Here is a 16,671-nt window from a genome sequence, read left to right on the forward strand (position 1 = left end):
CACGCCGGAAACCGGGGCGCTGAGCCGATCGCTTAGGTTGAGCGACCGCCACTAGTGAATAATGGTAAGATGAATCTCGTACCTTTCTCCTTGTAGGATGAAGGTTTATATAGAGGATACCTGGAGGCGGCGTCTCCTTGTATTTTGCCTATTATGTTGAAGAGTGGGCGAGAGATCTTAGGAATCACACTCCCTTCTTTGGCGGGCCTAATAGAGCCGTTATTCGCTTATCCATCTCCCCAAGTCTTGGAACGAATATGTTGAGTAAATTATTTGTAACTGGCCCTTTTGACTTGGTCGCCTTCAACGTCACTCTTAGACTTAGTATTGAAGGTCTTCTTATCTTTCGTACTCTTCTCACACATGGCTCCTGAGGGGATAATACGCACATGCCCGAGTGGGTATGTGCTTTCTCCCGAAAGGTTTCTCTGAGTCTCCCGAGGGAAGGGAGCACACTTACTCGAGTGGGTGTGTGTGTCCCTCCCGAGGGGGTTCTCTGAGTCTTCCCGAGGGAAGGGAGCACTTACCCGAGTGGGTGTGTGTGTCCCTCCCGAGGGGGCTCCCTAAGTCTTACCCGAGTGGGTATGTGTTTCCTCCCGATGGGCTCTTCAAGTCTTACTCGAGTGGGTATGTGTTTCGTCCCAAGGGGCTCTTCAAGTCTTACCCGAGTGGGTATGTGTTTCGTCCCGAGGGGCTCTTCAAGTCTTACTCGAGTGGGTATGTGTTTCGTCCCGAGGGGCTCTTCAAGTCTTACCCGAGTGGGTATGTGTTTCGTCCCGAGGGGCTCTTCAAGTCATACCCGAGTGGGTATGTGTTTCCTCTCGAGGGGGTTCTCGGGTTACATATCCTCCACAACATGTATTAAAGAAGATCACCTGAAACATAAGTGTCAAATCAATTGATTGTTTGACATTCATAAGTCCCTAAATCTCTCCCCTTTTCTTTGGGCTTAATTTAAAGGATTTATTACATTCCGTTCCTAAGTGAATTTTAATTCTAACACTTAGCTAATTAATTGTCACGTGTCATAATCCTATATAGGAATTATAATGAATTACTGAGAGTGAAAATTATAGAGAATGTGAACCCCGACTCCCACCACATTAAATAATATTAATAGCTTCACATGTAACAATCTTACTTCGTCAAGGTGTGTCATGCTATTCTCAGTTGATCCTCTCGCTGATTTTTCTTTTTTCTGGTAAAGAGTCTCTCATTGATTCTTAGCGTGCAGAAAACTTTCTTGGTTTTCTCTACGATGGCTTGTGTTGGTTCTTTTACTCACAAATGGAACTACAACATGTTCATAAGCTTCATAAATGAAGATTATAGTGATGGTGATCACTCCATAAGGAATTTTCTTGATGAAGATTATGGTGACGGTGGAGCTCCCATTGGATCGGATTCTTAGTGGTTGGCATTTCATCTCAAACAGTCGTTGCTTTAAACCAAGAGATGCAACAATGTCAAAATTTCAATCCAACGATGCGCTAGACCGTTTCACATCAACTACGCCCTTTAGTGGTGGTATTTGACCTTTCTTTTTGGTAAAATGGTAGTTGCATTTTTGAAATGACAACTCGCTAACTCCGTTCAAAGTGTCGAACTTGAATGTTGCACATTAAATGCCCAGGATTGAAGTTCAACTCCGTTTAAACCATGACATTGGGGGAAAAATCGTCTGCTGTGCACATCTCTCTAGTGCGCACAGCAGTGCACCATTATAATGTGACACCTGGATTATACCCCTCATTAATGGTTGAGATGAAACCTATAATTTTTAAGTGATTTGAACCCAATTTTAATACCCATTTTAGCTATACCCGCCCAAACCCGATTATATAAAACTCCTCAACTACCACGACTTCTCTTTCTCTGAGACTCTGTTCCTCCGTCGCTCTTCTTCTATCTCTCGTTTACCCTCTTCCTCTTGTTTGTGAACTCTCCTTTCTTCATTTTTCTTCATCCTGAGGTGGCAACCTAAATTCGTCAAAGCATCTACAAATTTGTTAGACATTTTGTTTCAGGTTTTCCTGCTATATGCTTCCTCGAATATGGTTAATCTATTGCTATTACCAGAAAACAATAGTATGGAGACCGATATAAAACAACTGGGATAAGAGGACAAGATTCAGAGAGAGCAGGTTCTTTCAACTCTTTCGTTTATCCATCACACGAAGGCTAAACTAATTTATATCTACCAGTTGAAGGAATAATGTGTATGCACAACAGTTCACTGGTCTTTCTTCTTTCTTTTCTTTTTTCTGGTATAAATGTTCATTGGTCTTTTACCATTAAATCTTTAATCAAGCAATAATTTGGATGAATTTCTAAGAAGCCAATGTCTTGGCAATAACAAACTGCTTGCTTTCTTCAACATGGCCATGTTTGATTCTTGGGGAATTGAGAAGAAAGAACTGGATGGTATCACACTCAATCCCATAATATTGTTTGATATGATGACAATCTCCAAAAGCTTGCAATTTCTGAACATGGAAAGTAGAGCAGCACCTGTAAGCCCATCGCAATAGCGGAGTGGTGGTCATTGTCCAGATCAAGAGGTAGACTAAGGTCGAGCTTTAGCAAAGAGGGTCTGCAATGGCTAATGAAGTGATGGAGACCATCACGACTTTCCTTCATCGTACTGAAGGAGCGAGTTGAGCGAGACATCGTATTGAGCTAATCGCAAACAGCAGAACAAAACAATAAGAGGGTAAACGAGAGATAGAAGAAGAATGACAGAGGATCAAAGTTGCAGAGAAAGAGCAGTTGTGGCAGTTAAGGAGTTTTATATAATCGGGTTTGGGCGGGTATAGCTAAAATGGGTATTAAAATTGGGTTCAAATCACTTAAATATTACCGGTTTCATTTTAACCATTAATGAGATATAATCCAGGTGTCACATTGTAATGGTGCACTGCTGCACAGCAGACGATTTTTTTCCGACATTGACCAGGAGAGTCCTTAACTTTGCTATTTATTAATCCTAATAATTATCCTTTCAGAGCTAGCAACTTCATATTTTGCCTAAAAGCTGATGTTGTTCATATATTACAAACGTACCTGCCCTGTTTGCAGATTTATATCCTGTTTTGTCCTTATAAAAATAGAAAACAAATGAGGTACCATAAAGAGAGAGAAGAGCAGGAGCAACTAAAAAAATCTTTTTGCTTTCTTCATTTTCCTTCTCTTTTTCATCATGGACCCATCATTCTTGAGTGACATATGCTTTTGCCCAGTTATTAGATGCTAAAAAAAAACTGAAACCCCTCACGTTTCTCTTCCTCTCTTTGGTTTTGATCGTTTTCCCCTACTATGGCTTCTTCCTCTTCTTCGACCAGTCATAAATGGAATTACGATGTCTTCTTAAGCTTCATCGATGGAGATTATGGTGATGGTGATGATTGCAGAAGCAGTGAAAATTTCATCGATCAACTCTACGAAGCTTTGACTCAAAGAGGCTACCATATCTTCGCAGATGAACACGATAAGCGCAAGCACAACGAGCATGTAACCTTTGAGTTCCTAAAAACTATTGAAGAATCGAAGCTTTCCATTGTTGTCTTCTCCAAGAACTTTGGCTCTTCCATTTGGTGCCTTGATGAACTAGTAAAGATGTTGGAATGCAAGCATGATCAGACGGGTCACACAGTTTTCCCTGTTTTCTATAAAGTCGATCCTTCTCATTTCCGGAAACAGAACGGGATATTGGAGAATACTTTTGCAGAGTACGAAGAGAGATTCAAATCAGAGATGGAAATGGAGAAGGTGAAGAGATGGAGGAAAGCTCTCACTGAAGCTGGGAATTTGTCCGGTTGGCATCTACAAGATGTTGCAGAAAAGAGGTATTAATTAGATTAACTAATATTATTTCAATTTAAACTCAAGAAATTTTCATCTTCTACTTGCTATAAAGGATTTTTCACTTCTAATGGATCACTTTCACTGCTTCACGATTGGCTTTTGACGAATTATCATTATAAACAACAGTGTTAGAAACCTAGCTTGCACACAGTTTATCAGTATATATGCTTTTTGTTTCAGCAGAAAAAGGTTGAAACTGACATCGTTAGATATTTCTTATGTTCATCTCTATGTCTTCAGAGTTTGTTTATTTTCTTTCTGTGTTTCAATTTTGTCCAAATTGGTAGGGGCGAAACAAAATTTGTCGAAGCAATTGTTGAAGAGGTCTCAATCAAAGTTAAAGAAAGACGCATGAACATAGACACTTATCTAGTTGGGATGGATTCTCGCATGGAAGCCATTAATTCTTTTTTAAGTCTTGGTTCTAGTGATGTTCGTATTATTGGGATCTGTGGTATTGGTGGCATCGGTAAGACAACCATTACCAAAGCTGTCTATAACCAAATCTTACATCAATTTGAAGGAAGTAGTTTTCTTGAAAGTGTTCGAGAAATTTCTGATCATCATAATGGTTTAGCTCGTCTGCAAGAGCAACTTCTTTCTGATATATTAATGAAACAAAGGATACACATAAACAATGTTGATAGAGGAATCAATGTGATTAGACAAAGACTCTGTTCCCGAAAGGTTCTCATTGTTCTGGATGATGTAGATCAATCAGATCAAATAAAGGCATTAGTTAGAGAACATAGTTGGTTTGGTGTTGGAAGTAGAATCATTGTTACAACTAGAGATCCACGTTTTCTGAATGAGCTCGATGTGGATGGAATATATGAGGTTGAAAAACTGAATTCTGATGAATCTGTCCAACTCCTTCGGCATTATGCATTTCAAAACGTCCGTCCTAGAGGAAATCATGACCTTTTGGTAATGACAGCTTCTTGTCTTGATGGGAACCCATTAGCTCTTCAGGTTTTCGGTTCATTTCTATACAAAAAAAGCACAGATGAATGGAAAGCTGCAATAGAGAAGTTGAGGAGAATTCCAAATGAGGAAATTCATGAAAAACTTAAATTAAGCTATGATGCTCTTGACAGTACAGAGAAAGACATATTCCTTGACATAGCATGCTTCTTCGCTGGGATGGACAAAGATATTGTGTTTAAAATACTAGATGGTTGTGGTTTCTTCCCAGAAATAGGAATTGCTGTTCTCACTCGCAGGTCACTTATTACAATTTCTGGAAAAAATCTGCTTGGAATGAATGATCTTCTCCAAGAAATGGGAAGGGAAATTGTTCGCAAAGAATCTCCTAATGAGCCTGGAAAGCGTAGTAGATTGTGGTTTCATGAAGATGTCGATGATGCACTGACCCAAGATGCAGTAAGACCTACATGCTTGCTTATTGTTTACAATTCAGTGAAAAACTTTAAGCACATTTAGCTAGGATCTCTTTTCTTTTTTTCATTAATAACAAGTTGGTGTTCACTCCACTTACCCAAATACTACATGATTGGGTGTATAAAGTTTAATTATTTTTTGTTGTGCATAATTAGGGAATGGAAGCAGTCGAAGGAGTTTTCTTGAACTACAGACGATTAAAAACAGTGCCTTTGAGTGTTGAGCCATTTGCAAAGATGGAAAGACTACGATTGCTCAAGGCTTCTAATAGTCGTAATCTAAAATTTTCATCCTCTTTTATGGGGAAGAAATTTCTGTTGCAGGAATTGAGATGGCTATCTTGGGAGGCATTCCCTTTTACATCTATGCCAAATAATTTTTCTCTGGAGAACCTTGTTGTTCTTGATGTACAATATAGCAATCTCAAGCAAGTCTGGAAGGGAAGCAAGGTAAGAACACTTTAAAAATAAAAAATAAAAAATAAATTCTTCTTCTTCATTGAACAATTATTTCAAGAAAAAATGATCTCTTAATTTTATTCGTTATTATTTCTTTGATCTTTCAGCCTGGGTATCTTGGAAAGTTGAAAGTCCTCAATCTCAACCATTCACGGGGCCTAACCAGAACTCCAAACTTCTTGAGACTACCTAGCCTTGAGATACTGACACTTGAAGGTTGTATAAGTTTGGTTGAAGTTCATGAATCCATTGGAGAATTAAATAATCTTCTCATTTTGAATATGGGAAACTGTGAAAACCTTCGGAGACTCCCAAGAGGCATTTGGAATTTGAAATCTCTAGAAAGTCTTATTATTTCTGGCTGTTCAAAAATCAATGAACTGCCAGAGGAACTGGGAAATTTGGAAAGTTTAACAGAGCTTCTTGCGGATGGAACTGCCATAAGTAAACTGCCCAATTCCATTGGACTTCTGCATAATCTTAAGAGCTTGTCAATAGGAGGAGGCTGTAAAAGATCAGTATCAAAATCATGGAATTCATGCATTTGTTCAATTGGATCACCTAGAAGTGATGATGCCATTACGTCTTTCCCATTTTCTTTCTCTGGTTTACGCTTCTTAAGACATCTGACACTTAGGGACTGTAACCTTTCTGCTATGCTGCCTGATGATCTTGAGAGTTTATCTTCATTACAAGAGTTGGATCTTGGCTTCAACAACTTTTGTGACCTACCTGCTGGCATCAGCCGCCTTAACCAGCTTCAATCCCTTTGGTTACAGAATTGTACAGAGCTAAGATCACTTCCAGAGCTCCCATCAAGTTTAAAGCACTTGGATGCAGATGGTTGCACGTCCATGACAAAGCTATCAAATCTTGCGAGTGCATCCTCATTGCAGATGTTGGATTTGACTGGAAACAATATTTGTAGCTTACCTGAAGACATATCTGGACTTTCTCAATTACAAGTTCTTAGATTGAGAAATTGCACAATGCTTCAGTCTCTGCCAGTGCTTCCATCAAACATAATCGCTTTGGATGCAGCAGGATGCCCGATGATGGAAAGACTGCCAAGCTTGGCAAACTTAAAGAAGTTATATTCTGTTTATCTGAACGATAGCACTAAAATAGTTGAGGTGGAAGGCTTGCACAGGTTGAAAAGTAGACCATCTATTCACATGGAAAGGTGCAATGGTTTGGCAAATACTTTCAGGGATAACCTCTTTCAGGTCTCTCTCTCTCTCTCTCTCTCACACACACACACACACACACAAATGACTATGATATTGAGCAACCAGGATTTTCCATGCAGCAGGGGATGAGTGAACCTGGTATCATTGACATTTTTGTTCCTGGGGGAGAAATTCCAGATTGGTTCAGCTACAAAAGTGCAGGATCCAGCTTATATTTTGAGGTGCCTCCACTTTCAAAACACAAGATTCAAGGCATGATTATTTGCGTTATCTATGCAGCAGCAGATGGGAAGCCTTATGGAAACACAGATGGTCCTAAAGCCACTTTCATTAACAGGAATGGTCTAGAATGGAAATGCGGACCCCTAGTCAATAGCATTACAGGAACAAATCAAGATCACATGTGGGTGAGCAATATATCAGAGGCAATGTTTGTGGATCAGCTGCAAGAAGGGGATCAAGTGGATGTCTCAATAACAATAGGTGATGATATCCAGGTGAAGAAATGTGGGATCCATCTGTTTCAGGGTACATCATCTCCATATGCTCTTGGAGTTGAACAAGACCACAGGGAAGATAATGGAACAGGGTTAGAGTTGCTGCCATTTCAATGATGAACAAACTTGGATTGGGGCATTTCCAAAAACTGAACTCCGGAAAATTACATTAAAGTGGCTCGTGCACTAGTTTTTGGACATTGAGATGGATGAAAGACTAGAAAGTTATTTGAATCCTTACAGTAACAGATCCTCTGATGTTCTATATTGTGATTGCATTGCTAAGAGAAGGCAACATCTATCTATGATCCAAATGTAAAGATTTACTCCAATTGTCGGGGGTTAAACTTGTAATCCTAATTTTAACTAATATGATTTCTAAAATAATGCGTTTGAGTTAACAAATTACCATTGCTGATTGTTGTTTGCCTAAGCTTGAGACAAGTTGAGAAAGCTAAGCTTCGGTTCATCCATCAATTTGAAAGGAAACACAAAAATATGAGGCAGGTGGTATTCTTTGAACAACAATCAAGCTCAGAATAAATCCAGCACTCCACAGTCAGCAGATGGAAGAACAGCTTTCTTTGCAGATGCGACGGTTATCCCTCATCTTTAATGCGTAAGTCTACCTATAGTAACTGCAAATTACAATTATTTTTCTCCATCTGAGATCTCTTTGAGGATTTTCTAGCAAAACCACAGCAAGTCTGTACTATCAGGGCACCAAGGTTAGGCCCCATGAGAGCCAACCTGTTACATGGACAAAACCAAGGCACCCACAGCAAGTGATATGTTCCAGCCAGGGTCCCCTTGATTATATGGTAGTAGATATGCAGGCCAACGCAGTGCCTGGAAAAATATGCTGGCTATAACATTACCGAAACTGGGCTTCAACCATTGTCCCCGGCATAGAACAAAATTCCATCGAAATTTCCCATTTTGGAAAATGCGAAATGAAACTCATGAGGACCGAAAAAAAGTCCTCAGTTTCGATCGAAACTGTCGAAATTTTGTCGAAACTTGTCGAAACCTAGCGAAACTTGGTTCAACCCAGTTGGACCAGCTGGTTCATGAGGAAAAAAATTCCCAAATTTCGTGGGAAACTTGGAAAATTTCGTGAAAACTTGGGAAATTTCGTGAAAACCTAGGAAATTTCGTGGAAACTTGGGAAATTTCGTGAAAATCTGGAAAATTTTGTGGAAACTTGGGACTTTTTACTATAAATTTTGTAACTTTCCCAAATTTTCAATTTTTTTGTTTATTTCATGTTTTCCCAAATACCCATGACAAATACCCCCTCCATCAGGACTTCCCTATCCAAAGTGTGTATTCCCTCAGGTTGGTTATCTTAAGCATATTGATGACCAGACTCATAAAGTTACAGTTGTCGATTAACTTGACAATCATAGGCATAAAATGTCATGGGATGTCTATGTTCGTTGGTTAGAGGAGAAGATGTTACAGGCATGGTACTACTCAGCCCCAGGATGAATCCACTATTGACACTCCTCTTAACACTAAGTTGTATTTTCCTTTTATTGTCAACTATTTTGAAGTTAGAAATTATATATTGAATGTTATGTGCTTAAGTAGTTAAGTTTATAATGTATTTTTTGGACAACTCTACATTGATATTATGTACATTGAATGACATATCTACGTTGTTTTTTTAGCAAAATACAACAAATGCATTCTTTATACTCTAATTAGCTTAAATACAGGATCCCACCCCAAAATACTCTCTAAAACATGTCGAAACTCGTACGGAAAAGTCCTCGGTTTCCTCGAAATTTCCCAAGTTTCCACCTAAGTTTCCCATTTTCACCCGGTCGAAACTTGAGTTTCCCTTGAATTTTTTACCATGGTCCCCGGGAACTACCCAGAGACTCTGCCAATGAAACATGATGGCACCATTTATGATTCAAGTCACATGACACCTTGAACATTGGAAAATAGGATTTATTGGATTTTCATCTATCAGGGCAGTCATACTTACAAGCATAACACCTCTGGCTCCTTCCCTGAAAACTGAAATGATCTCACTGAATGTGGTTGCACGATAGAGCCCAAAAAGAAATTGAAAAGATAATGATGTAGCCCAAGGCATCAATTTTTCAATGGATCAGTTTGCATCTATCAGACATTACTGCATGTCTACAGTACTAGAGAAAGAAAATGAGGGAAATTGCTGCTGCCTTTATAATCTTCATGGATCGGGTTGATTTGTTCTCTGAATGGATGAGTAATAATGGGTCTCGAGCTCTTTTAGGCTAACAGCTGCTTCCTCTCCAATTCTGGCCAGTAAAGTGTCCGTTTTTTCTGCTTGTTGGTTGAACTCAACAATCCGTTGCTCAACATGTTCATTTAGGGATGCAAAACCGGAAAAGATGGCAGTTTGCTTCAGCTCTGATACCAATTTTAGGAGTGAATCTGCTGCCTGAACCTGTTCAACAGCAAAAGTTGAATTTGATTACTCTAATAAACTCAGCTAAACCTCATTCCTACTAGATTAAGTCAGCTACACCAATCCTATTTCACCATTCAACTTATTTTATTATTATTTTTTTTTTTTTTTTTTGGGGGGGGGGGGGGGTGAAGGATCTGACTTTTATTAGAACTTTGAGAAAGAAATACAAACTCAAAGGAACCAAAGACACTCAACCCTGCAACACCAGTTGCCCCACTTACAACAGAACATTTAAAGAAAACAAAGCACAAAGTACCATTCAACTAATTAAATAACTCATTTGTTGATGAACAAGACTCACAGCATCCAGAAGTCAAATTGCTTTTGTTTCATCTTTTGACTAATTCTAAAGAACTCTAATAACCTACCTAGACCAACAAGAGTATCATGTTTCTAGACAATGTAGTTTCATCATTCTTTATTTGCAGGGTGATCAACAAATTTGCTTCCAAATAACTATTCTCAAGTGGGTTAGCTGTGGTCTCGGGTGGTCACTAACAATTTCCCTTTTTGAGTAAAAACAAATGAAAATGAAATATCCTCAAACACAAGGATTGTAACACTGAGTTGCTAATGCATATCTCAACTGACAAAAGCAAAAGATTAACAGGTTAAGTTACATCCATTGTTTATGGAGGCTCTAAAATCTAAGAATTATCAAACATATCTAAAGATGAAAGCATGGCGCACTCTCTATTTAAAAATTACATGCATGCTAAAAGGCCCCTTGAATGCCAGTATATTTGAAATTTTGAATAGTATCCAATTGAAAATCTATCCCATCAAGACATCAGATAATAAAACAATCAAGAAGCAAAGAAATACTCATACCATTCTGGCTGCACGCATCTCCATCATGAATGCTTCTTGTGAATTCCTGACTGGTGGATCATTTACCTAGTCAGATCAACATCCTCCACTTTAGTTCATGCTTAAAATTGTACAGATGTTTACATCGAGATATGCACAATACATATTATCAGATGATTACTTCAGTTAATCAGAAGAGGTCTGAATGGATGCCTAACAATACAAGAATACAGTGTCTCCAACATGGAATCACATCAGAAACCACAAGGTATTCAAGAAAACCCTATAACATCAGAATATAAATATATGCTGTGCATAACTCGTCACCAGAGCAGAATTTTCTTCAAAATTAATCTTGTTTCTTCTATGGACAAAGCTATGGATCGAATCATATAACAGAACTATATGACCACTGTATATAGAAAGTCCCAATATGATGCAGATCCATCTATACTGATGTAGCCTTCCCATGAATTCAGATTCTCTCCAACTCCCTGTGCACCCAAGTCACTACCAATCAGATACAAGCAAGGGCAAAATGGCCACCTTTACGGCTTTACCCAAGCACCCTGCCAAGGTGGGTATGTGCATACTTGTGTCTGGTTTGGAGAGAGTTGGTGGAGAGGAGCCAAATAACTTTCAAAGAAATCAAATGGTCCTAGTCAGCCAGAGGGGGAGGGATCAAAGGGCCAACTCTTCAGTTAGCACTAGTCAATAATGGGTACTGGTACTTTAAACCTTTACATGAATTTCCAAGATTCAAGAATATAAAATGGTGAGACTCCGGTTCACAGCATTTACTCAAGAAATATGTTTGATGTGGAGAAATCAAGTCTGAGTGGAGGCATTGTTTTTAAGGATGAAGACACATGCAAAGTCCTCCAATAACACCATAGACTAGCAAGGAAACTCAAGCAAATTATGCAATCCACATGAGTTGATATTGTGCAAAACAGAACAGCAAGGAGGATCTTCCTCAGGCTTGATAATGCATTCTGCAGTCCACATGAGTTGGCCTTATAAGCCCAACCAAGATCCAAGCTAGTTATCTGACACATGTCAATCAGCATTGCACGCCAGCATAGTTCTGTGATCCCACCCATCAAAGGCAATTGCTTTAAATAGAAGGCCGATGGAATCTGCTACATCTCCCACTACCTCCACAAAGCTACAAACCTCTAGAAATATAAAGTGTGCATGAGTTTGCAACAAGCAGGCAATGCACCAAGCTGTGGAGACTGGAGCACATGATCAATGTTTTATGGATCAGTGTGTTGCACCAATCTGCCAATTTCTTTGAATAGGATCAAGATATATATGCAGACAGGTCCAGAAATCCAAGAAAAATTCCTAGGAATGCACCAATCAGAAGCCTGTATTCTTGATTTTCTTTGCTCCTGAATATGGTGCCATATGGGGATTCTTTCTTAATTGCACAAATGTGAAACTAATACAACCTCCTCCTTAGGGCTAGAACTTCTTTTGCCACACAATAGGTTAACAAAGGAAGATGGCCTTCACATACCAAATTTAGACAAAAGCTCCAGGTATTCAGGTGAGAAGAAAAAGGGGGAAAAAAACCACAAAATCATAGAATTAAGAATAAGTTCAGAGAGCAGTAATAAACTCTTCCAATTTGCAGTTTATCGTATTGTTGTTTCAAAGGAATGGCCGAAGTTAAATGCATAGAAAACCTTCTCCAAGTTCTCTTATCATGGCCTCAGGTTCCACATATTGATAAGACTCCTTGCTCTAAACCATTCAATTTCATGCTAGATTGGTGGGGCTATGGCGAAGAGCAAATCATTAAAATTTGACCAGTTGGGATCTAGCCAACAAAATATGCTTCATACATTACCTCCTAACCCAGAAAACAGTACAACCAGCATCATACCACAGAAACTGGTCTGAAGATCAGTAGAACAAAGATCAAGATCAAGTACATCGTGTGCAACTTAAGCCACAATATATCAGTTAATCATTTGATGTGATTACTGTAGATATCTAGATCTTTCCTAATTAAAGATGATGACATAAAGGATGATGTTTCCCAAAAAAATAAATTAGGATGGCGAGTGTGGCAAGGTGCAGCTGGCACTTTGTGATCTACTTGTCCCTTAACAAAAACTGAAAATTTTATAGGACTGTCATATGACAGTTATGATATTTCTTTATAGTGCGGAATGTTGGGCCAGGAAGAAATTGCACGTATATAAACTAAAAAAGGCAGACATGAAGATGATAAGAAGAATGTATGGAAAAACTGGAAAGATAAGCTAAGAATGACTAAGCTAGAGCTGTGTTCGAGCTACAGGAGAGTCATTTCAGGAGAAAGTCCTGTTCAGTGGAGGCCTTGTGTTGTACTAGTACATAGAAGAGATTTGATTCAGGTCCATAGATCTAAAAGAACTAGGGGCAGGTCTAAATCAACCCTAGGATTAGTGAGCAAAGACACATACCTCACCTCAAGTATGGCCTCAAGCAGAGCTGGGTGGAGGTCTAAGATCCATGTAAGCAGCCCAACTTATATGGGAATTTCCTGTGTTTCTATCATCGATTTTGTGCTCTCATCTTTTTACTGGTGTCGCATGCAAAATCACAGCACTTGCTATTTTTAATTTTCACTAACCTTCTCAGGTATCCAACTGCCATATTAACCACCATTACAATCTCATATACAAGGCTAAGAGAATGTCAATAAGGATAAAACAAATAAGTTTTTCATTGCCAGTTAAATTCAATGCAGGTGATCAAGGGATAGCTTGATGCATAAACCAGGAAAAGCACCAGTTCAAGCCATATTATGTAATGATATGAGAGAGACCAATTCAGTTATCCAAATTAAATGACACAATCAGATATAAATCTCTATTATTTAAACAAGATTGATCTGTGAATGAAAGATTCAGATCTCTGGAATGAACAACATGTCTGGAGTTTTTAAGAAGTCAGAATAGAAAACAAAGCATTTCAGAGAAGCTGTATTATTATCAAAACAAGATAAAAAATAAAAATAAAAAACAATGAGAACACAATAAGAGATTGAACAAAGATGAAAGGCATACCCTAGCAACACTAATCAAGTGACTGAAATTGTCAACAATGTTAATTATGTCAGTGTCAACCCTCTGCAACAGAGTCTTCTGCTTCTGGGCTGCAGCTGCTGCAGCTGCTGTTGTTGGACCAGTACCAGTGCCACCACTTCCACCAATACCAACTCCACTCCCCATTGCGCCTCCTTTGTTCATCATTTCTTTTTCAACAGCAAGAAAATACATAATAAAAATGTCAGCAGAGAATCACATGAAGAAAGAGAAATACAAAATGAAAATAAGAGGAACCCTTCGGTTGTACAAGTGCACACATAAGAAAGCAAAACTTGCCATCCTAGGAAACTGAGGAATCACATATTAAAAAGCTGCAAATAAATTACTTACGGGGAAAAGGCAGTGGAGAATTCTAGACTTAGGGCTCCAACACCAATTCAGGAAAGGAAGAAGAATAAGGCAAAAAATTAAGTAAAACCCAAAACGGATCTTTGTGTCGGACCTTTTAATCTTTGTTCACTACCGAGATTTTGGATCTTCTATGCTAGCTCCGGTGGCAACGTAATGCTAATGAACGACCTGGGAAGAGAACGACCATTTAAAAACTGGAAAATGTGAACCTAAGAGGAGCAGCTTTCAATTGCAAACACGATCTTTCTCTCAAATCCGTTTTAATATACTATGAACCCCAACAAAAAAAAAAACAAAAAGAAACGCAGGAATCATGTAAGAGATTAGAATTCTATGAACCCAAAACATAACATACCTTCCGGTGGAAACGATTGAAGCTGACAGTAGTCTCAAGCGAATCTCTATTAGTGCAGCGGTGGGGTGGGTTGTGGTCGGTCGGCGAAGTGCAGAGGTGCCGGCCCTCACGGCGGTGGCGAGTGGTTGCCGCCTTGCCGGTGGTGGAGGGAGGATTGTCGCGTGGAAGCAAGGGAGAGCGAGCAATGGATTACGTTTAGGGTAGATTAGGAATTTCAGTTTAGGTTTTTATATTCATTTGTTTTATTTTCTTTTTGAATAACTTTTAAAATTCATGAATTTTTTTACAGGCACTCGATTGTGTGGCTGAAGGTTTAATTTTGAATAAAAAAAATCATTAATACTCTTTTAATTTTTAAGCTTTCTCAGCCACTTGTTTAGCATATAAGTGCACTACTATGCACTAGAAAGAAAAATACACAACAGATGATGTTTTTTCCAAAATGAGTGATCACCCACTATCATGCTATAAATTACATAGCACCCATTTGAAAATTTATGATTTATTCACAATTAAATTTTAGAGTTTTTATGTGTGAGTTCTCTTTGTGGACCATAAATTAATGTTGAGTCCCTTCTTAGTGCAACATATTACGTGTGGGTTCTAACCAAACTAACACCATCAAGGTTTTCATTAAGAATATTCAAATTTCAAACATTAAAGGACTAAAATGCCCCTCAAATTATTTAATACATTGTGTTAGTATATTTTTTTCTTTTTTTAGATATATATATTTTTTAACCATATAATTAACATTTAAGATCAATTATCTCTTTTTAAAACTATATATTAACACAATGTAATAAATAATTTGAGGGACATTTTGATCCCTCCACATCTGAAATTTGAATATACTTAACGGCAGCTGCTTGACCCTACACGTAATATATTGTATTAAATGGGGTTCAACGTTAGTTTATAGTCCACTAAAGGGACCCACATGTAAAAACCTCTAAAATTTATTTTTAAGTGATAGATAAAAGTATCTAAATGTCCTTTGGACGATATACCTTCTTCTACCAATGTAAGGTTAATTTTTCCCCCCCCCCATTGTGTTCCTCACTTTCTCTCACACTTATAGGATAATAAATAATAACATGTTTATAAGGGAGATCCACTTGTAAGTCCCCACTAGCTTTCCATTGATGGAGAACCAAGGTTTAAAGTATTGGTATTAAGTATCATATCGGTCAGATGATTTTAAGAGACGTATCGTCTGTATCGAGTATTGTATTGTTTTGGCTAATGTATTTTAGTGTAATTCAATGGAGAGATGTATCGAGATGTATCGTATCGATTAGGTCAAATATGGATACGTATCGGCTAATATTATATGGTATCGTGAAACACTTTAAACCTTGTGGAGAACAATGTGTTCTCTCGATAATTTTAAACCACACAAAATCGGATGGGGCCCACTAAGATTTTTACTTTTGATTTTTTTTTAATATTTACATGTAGGCTCCCACCTCTTACTATGTGGTTTAAAACCATTGGGGAAATACATTGTTCTCCCTTGACGTGGAGGGGGATCCAAACTCCATTAATGGCATACTTTATTCTATTGTGCTCTCCTCACTTTTACAATTTTACCATTACATATTTAGGAAAAATAATCACCTATGGCCTACTTTATTAATATTCAAAGGTAGGACCCTTCTTAAATGTTTAATGGAAGGATATGAAAAAAGTACAATCATCTACCGATTGGAGTGAAAGATCCGAACTTATGTTAACATGGGTGCAAAATTGCTTCGGGTTTGCAGATGAGATGGCCTAAATTGGGAGGTGACCTGAATTGGGAGAAATTTTAGGAGATAACTAGAGGAATTTTCTAATTAGGTTGAGCATCTTATCCATTAATTGCAAGAAAATGAATTGTAGAGGATATGAATTTCACAAAATTCTATCAAAAAGGGTGGGATTTTGAAAAAGAATGAGGTGGGAAAATTAATATACCACCTCAGAATTTACAATAATCTATGGATAAGTATCAATTTCTCCCACACTTTTTTCCCCTCCCCATTTTTCTCTTTCAAACAATCTTCAAAATTCAAGAAATATCTTTTACCATGGGTGAAGTAAAACCATTCCCAAAATATTTGAATAGAAAATGTGGTATCATATTGTATTAAAGTTGAAAGATAATACTCAATATACTCAATAAAGAC

General features: G+C 38.1%; 2 protein-coding genes across 4 annotated transcripts; one reads left to right on the forward strand and one right to left on the reverse strand.

The window, feature by feature from the left end:
• The first annotated feature begins 3,169 nt into the window (after positions 1-3,169).
• On the forward strand, positions 3,170-8,009 carry LOC149012739 (disease resistance protein RPV1-like). The gene is made up of 5 exons (XM_089158926.1): positions 3,170-3,845; positions 4,152-5,247; positions 5,421-5,714; positions 5,831-6,949; positions 7,036-8,009. The coding sequence occupies exons 1-5, from the start codon at positions 3,316-3,318 to the stop codon at positions 7,525-7,527; spliced, it is 3,531 nt and encodes a 1,176-aa protein (XP_089015052.1). The 5' UTR covers positions 3,170-3,315; the 3' UTR covers positions 7,528-8,009.
• A 1,194-nt stretch (positions 8,010-9,203) lies between these two features.
• LOC149012740 (mediator of RNA polymerase II transcription subunit 22a-like) lies at positions 9,204-14,682 on the reverse strand. Of its 3 annotated transcripts, XM_089159948.1 has the most exons (5): positions 14,501-14,682; positions 14,237-14,313; positions 13,753-13,940; positions 10,709-10,774; positions 9,205-9,853 (listed from the first exon to the last, which is right to left on the reverse strand). In XM_089159948.1, the coding sequence occupies exons 3-5, from the start codon at positions 13,936-13,938 to the stop codon at positions 9,617-9,619; spliced, it is 489 nt and encodes a 162-aa protein (XP_089016074.1). In that variant the 5' UTR covers positions 13,939-13,940; positions 14,237-14,313; positions 14,501-14,682; the 3' UTR covers positions 9,205-9,616. The 3 variants fall into 3 exon arrangements, with proteins under 3 accessions (XP_089016076.1, XP_089016074.1, XP_089016075.1); XM_089159950.1 differs by lacking the exons at positions 14,237-14,313; positions 14,501-14,682 and adding an exon at positions 14,125-14,230 and having other exon boundaries at positions 9,204-9,853; XM_089159949.1 differs by lacking the exon at positions 14,237-14,313.
• Between the last annotated feature and the right edge of the window lie 1,989 nt (positions 14,683-16,671).

This window comes from Hakea prostrata, chromosome 6, assembly GCF_041222555.1.
Source record: "Hakea prostrata isolate BN-2017 chromosome 6, UWA_Hpros_2, whole genome shotgun sequence".
In the NCBI taxonomy this organism is placed as follows: domain Eukaryota; kingdom Viridiplantae; phylum Streptophyta; class Magnoliopsida; order Proteales; family Proteaceae; genus Hakea; species Hakea prostrata.

Excerpts from the sequence above, each read along its gene's own strand:
- LOC149012739 (XM_089158926.1), top strand. The coding sequence starts at position 3,316 with ATGGCTTCTTCCTCTTCTTCGACCAGTCATAAATGGAATTACGATGTC. Across the intron at positions 5,715-5,830 it reads AAGTCTGGAAGGGAAGCAAG|CCTGGGTATCTTGGAAAGTT; the intron begins GTAAGAACACTT and ends TTGATCTTTCAG. Across the intron at positions 6,950-7,035 it reads TCAGGGATAACCTCTTTCAG|GGGATGAGTGAACCTGGTAT; the intron begins GTCTCTCTCTCT and ends TCCATGCAGCAG.
- LOC149012740 (XM_089159950.1), bottom strand. The coding sequence starts at position 13,938 with ATGATGAACAAAGGAGGCGCAATGGGGAGTGGAGTTGGTATTGGTGGA. Across the intron at positions 10,775-13,752 it reads ACTTGATTAGTGTTGCTAGG|GTAAATGATCCACCAGTCAG; the intron begins GTATGCCTTTCA and ends TGATCTGACTAG. Across the intron at positions 9,854-10,708 it reads AGATGCGTGCAGCCAGAATG|GTTCAGGCAGCAGATTCACT; the intron begins GTATGAGTATTT and ends GCTGTTGAACAG.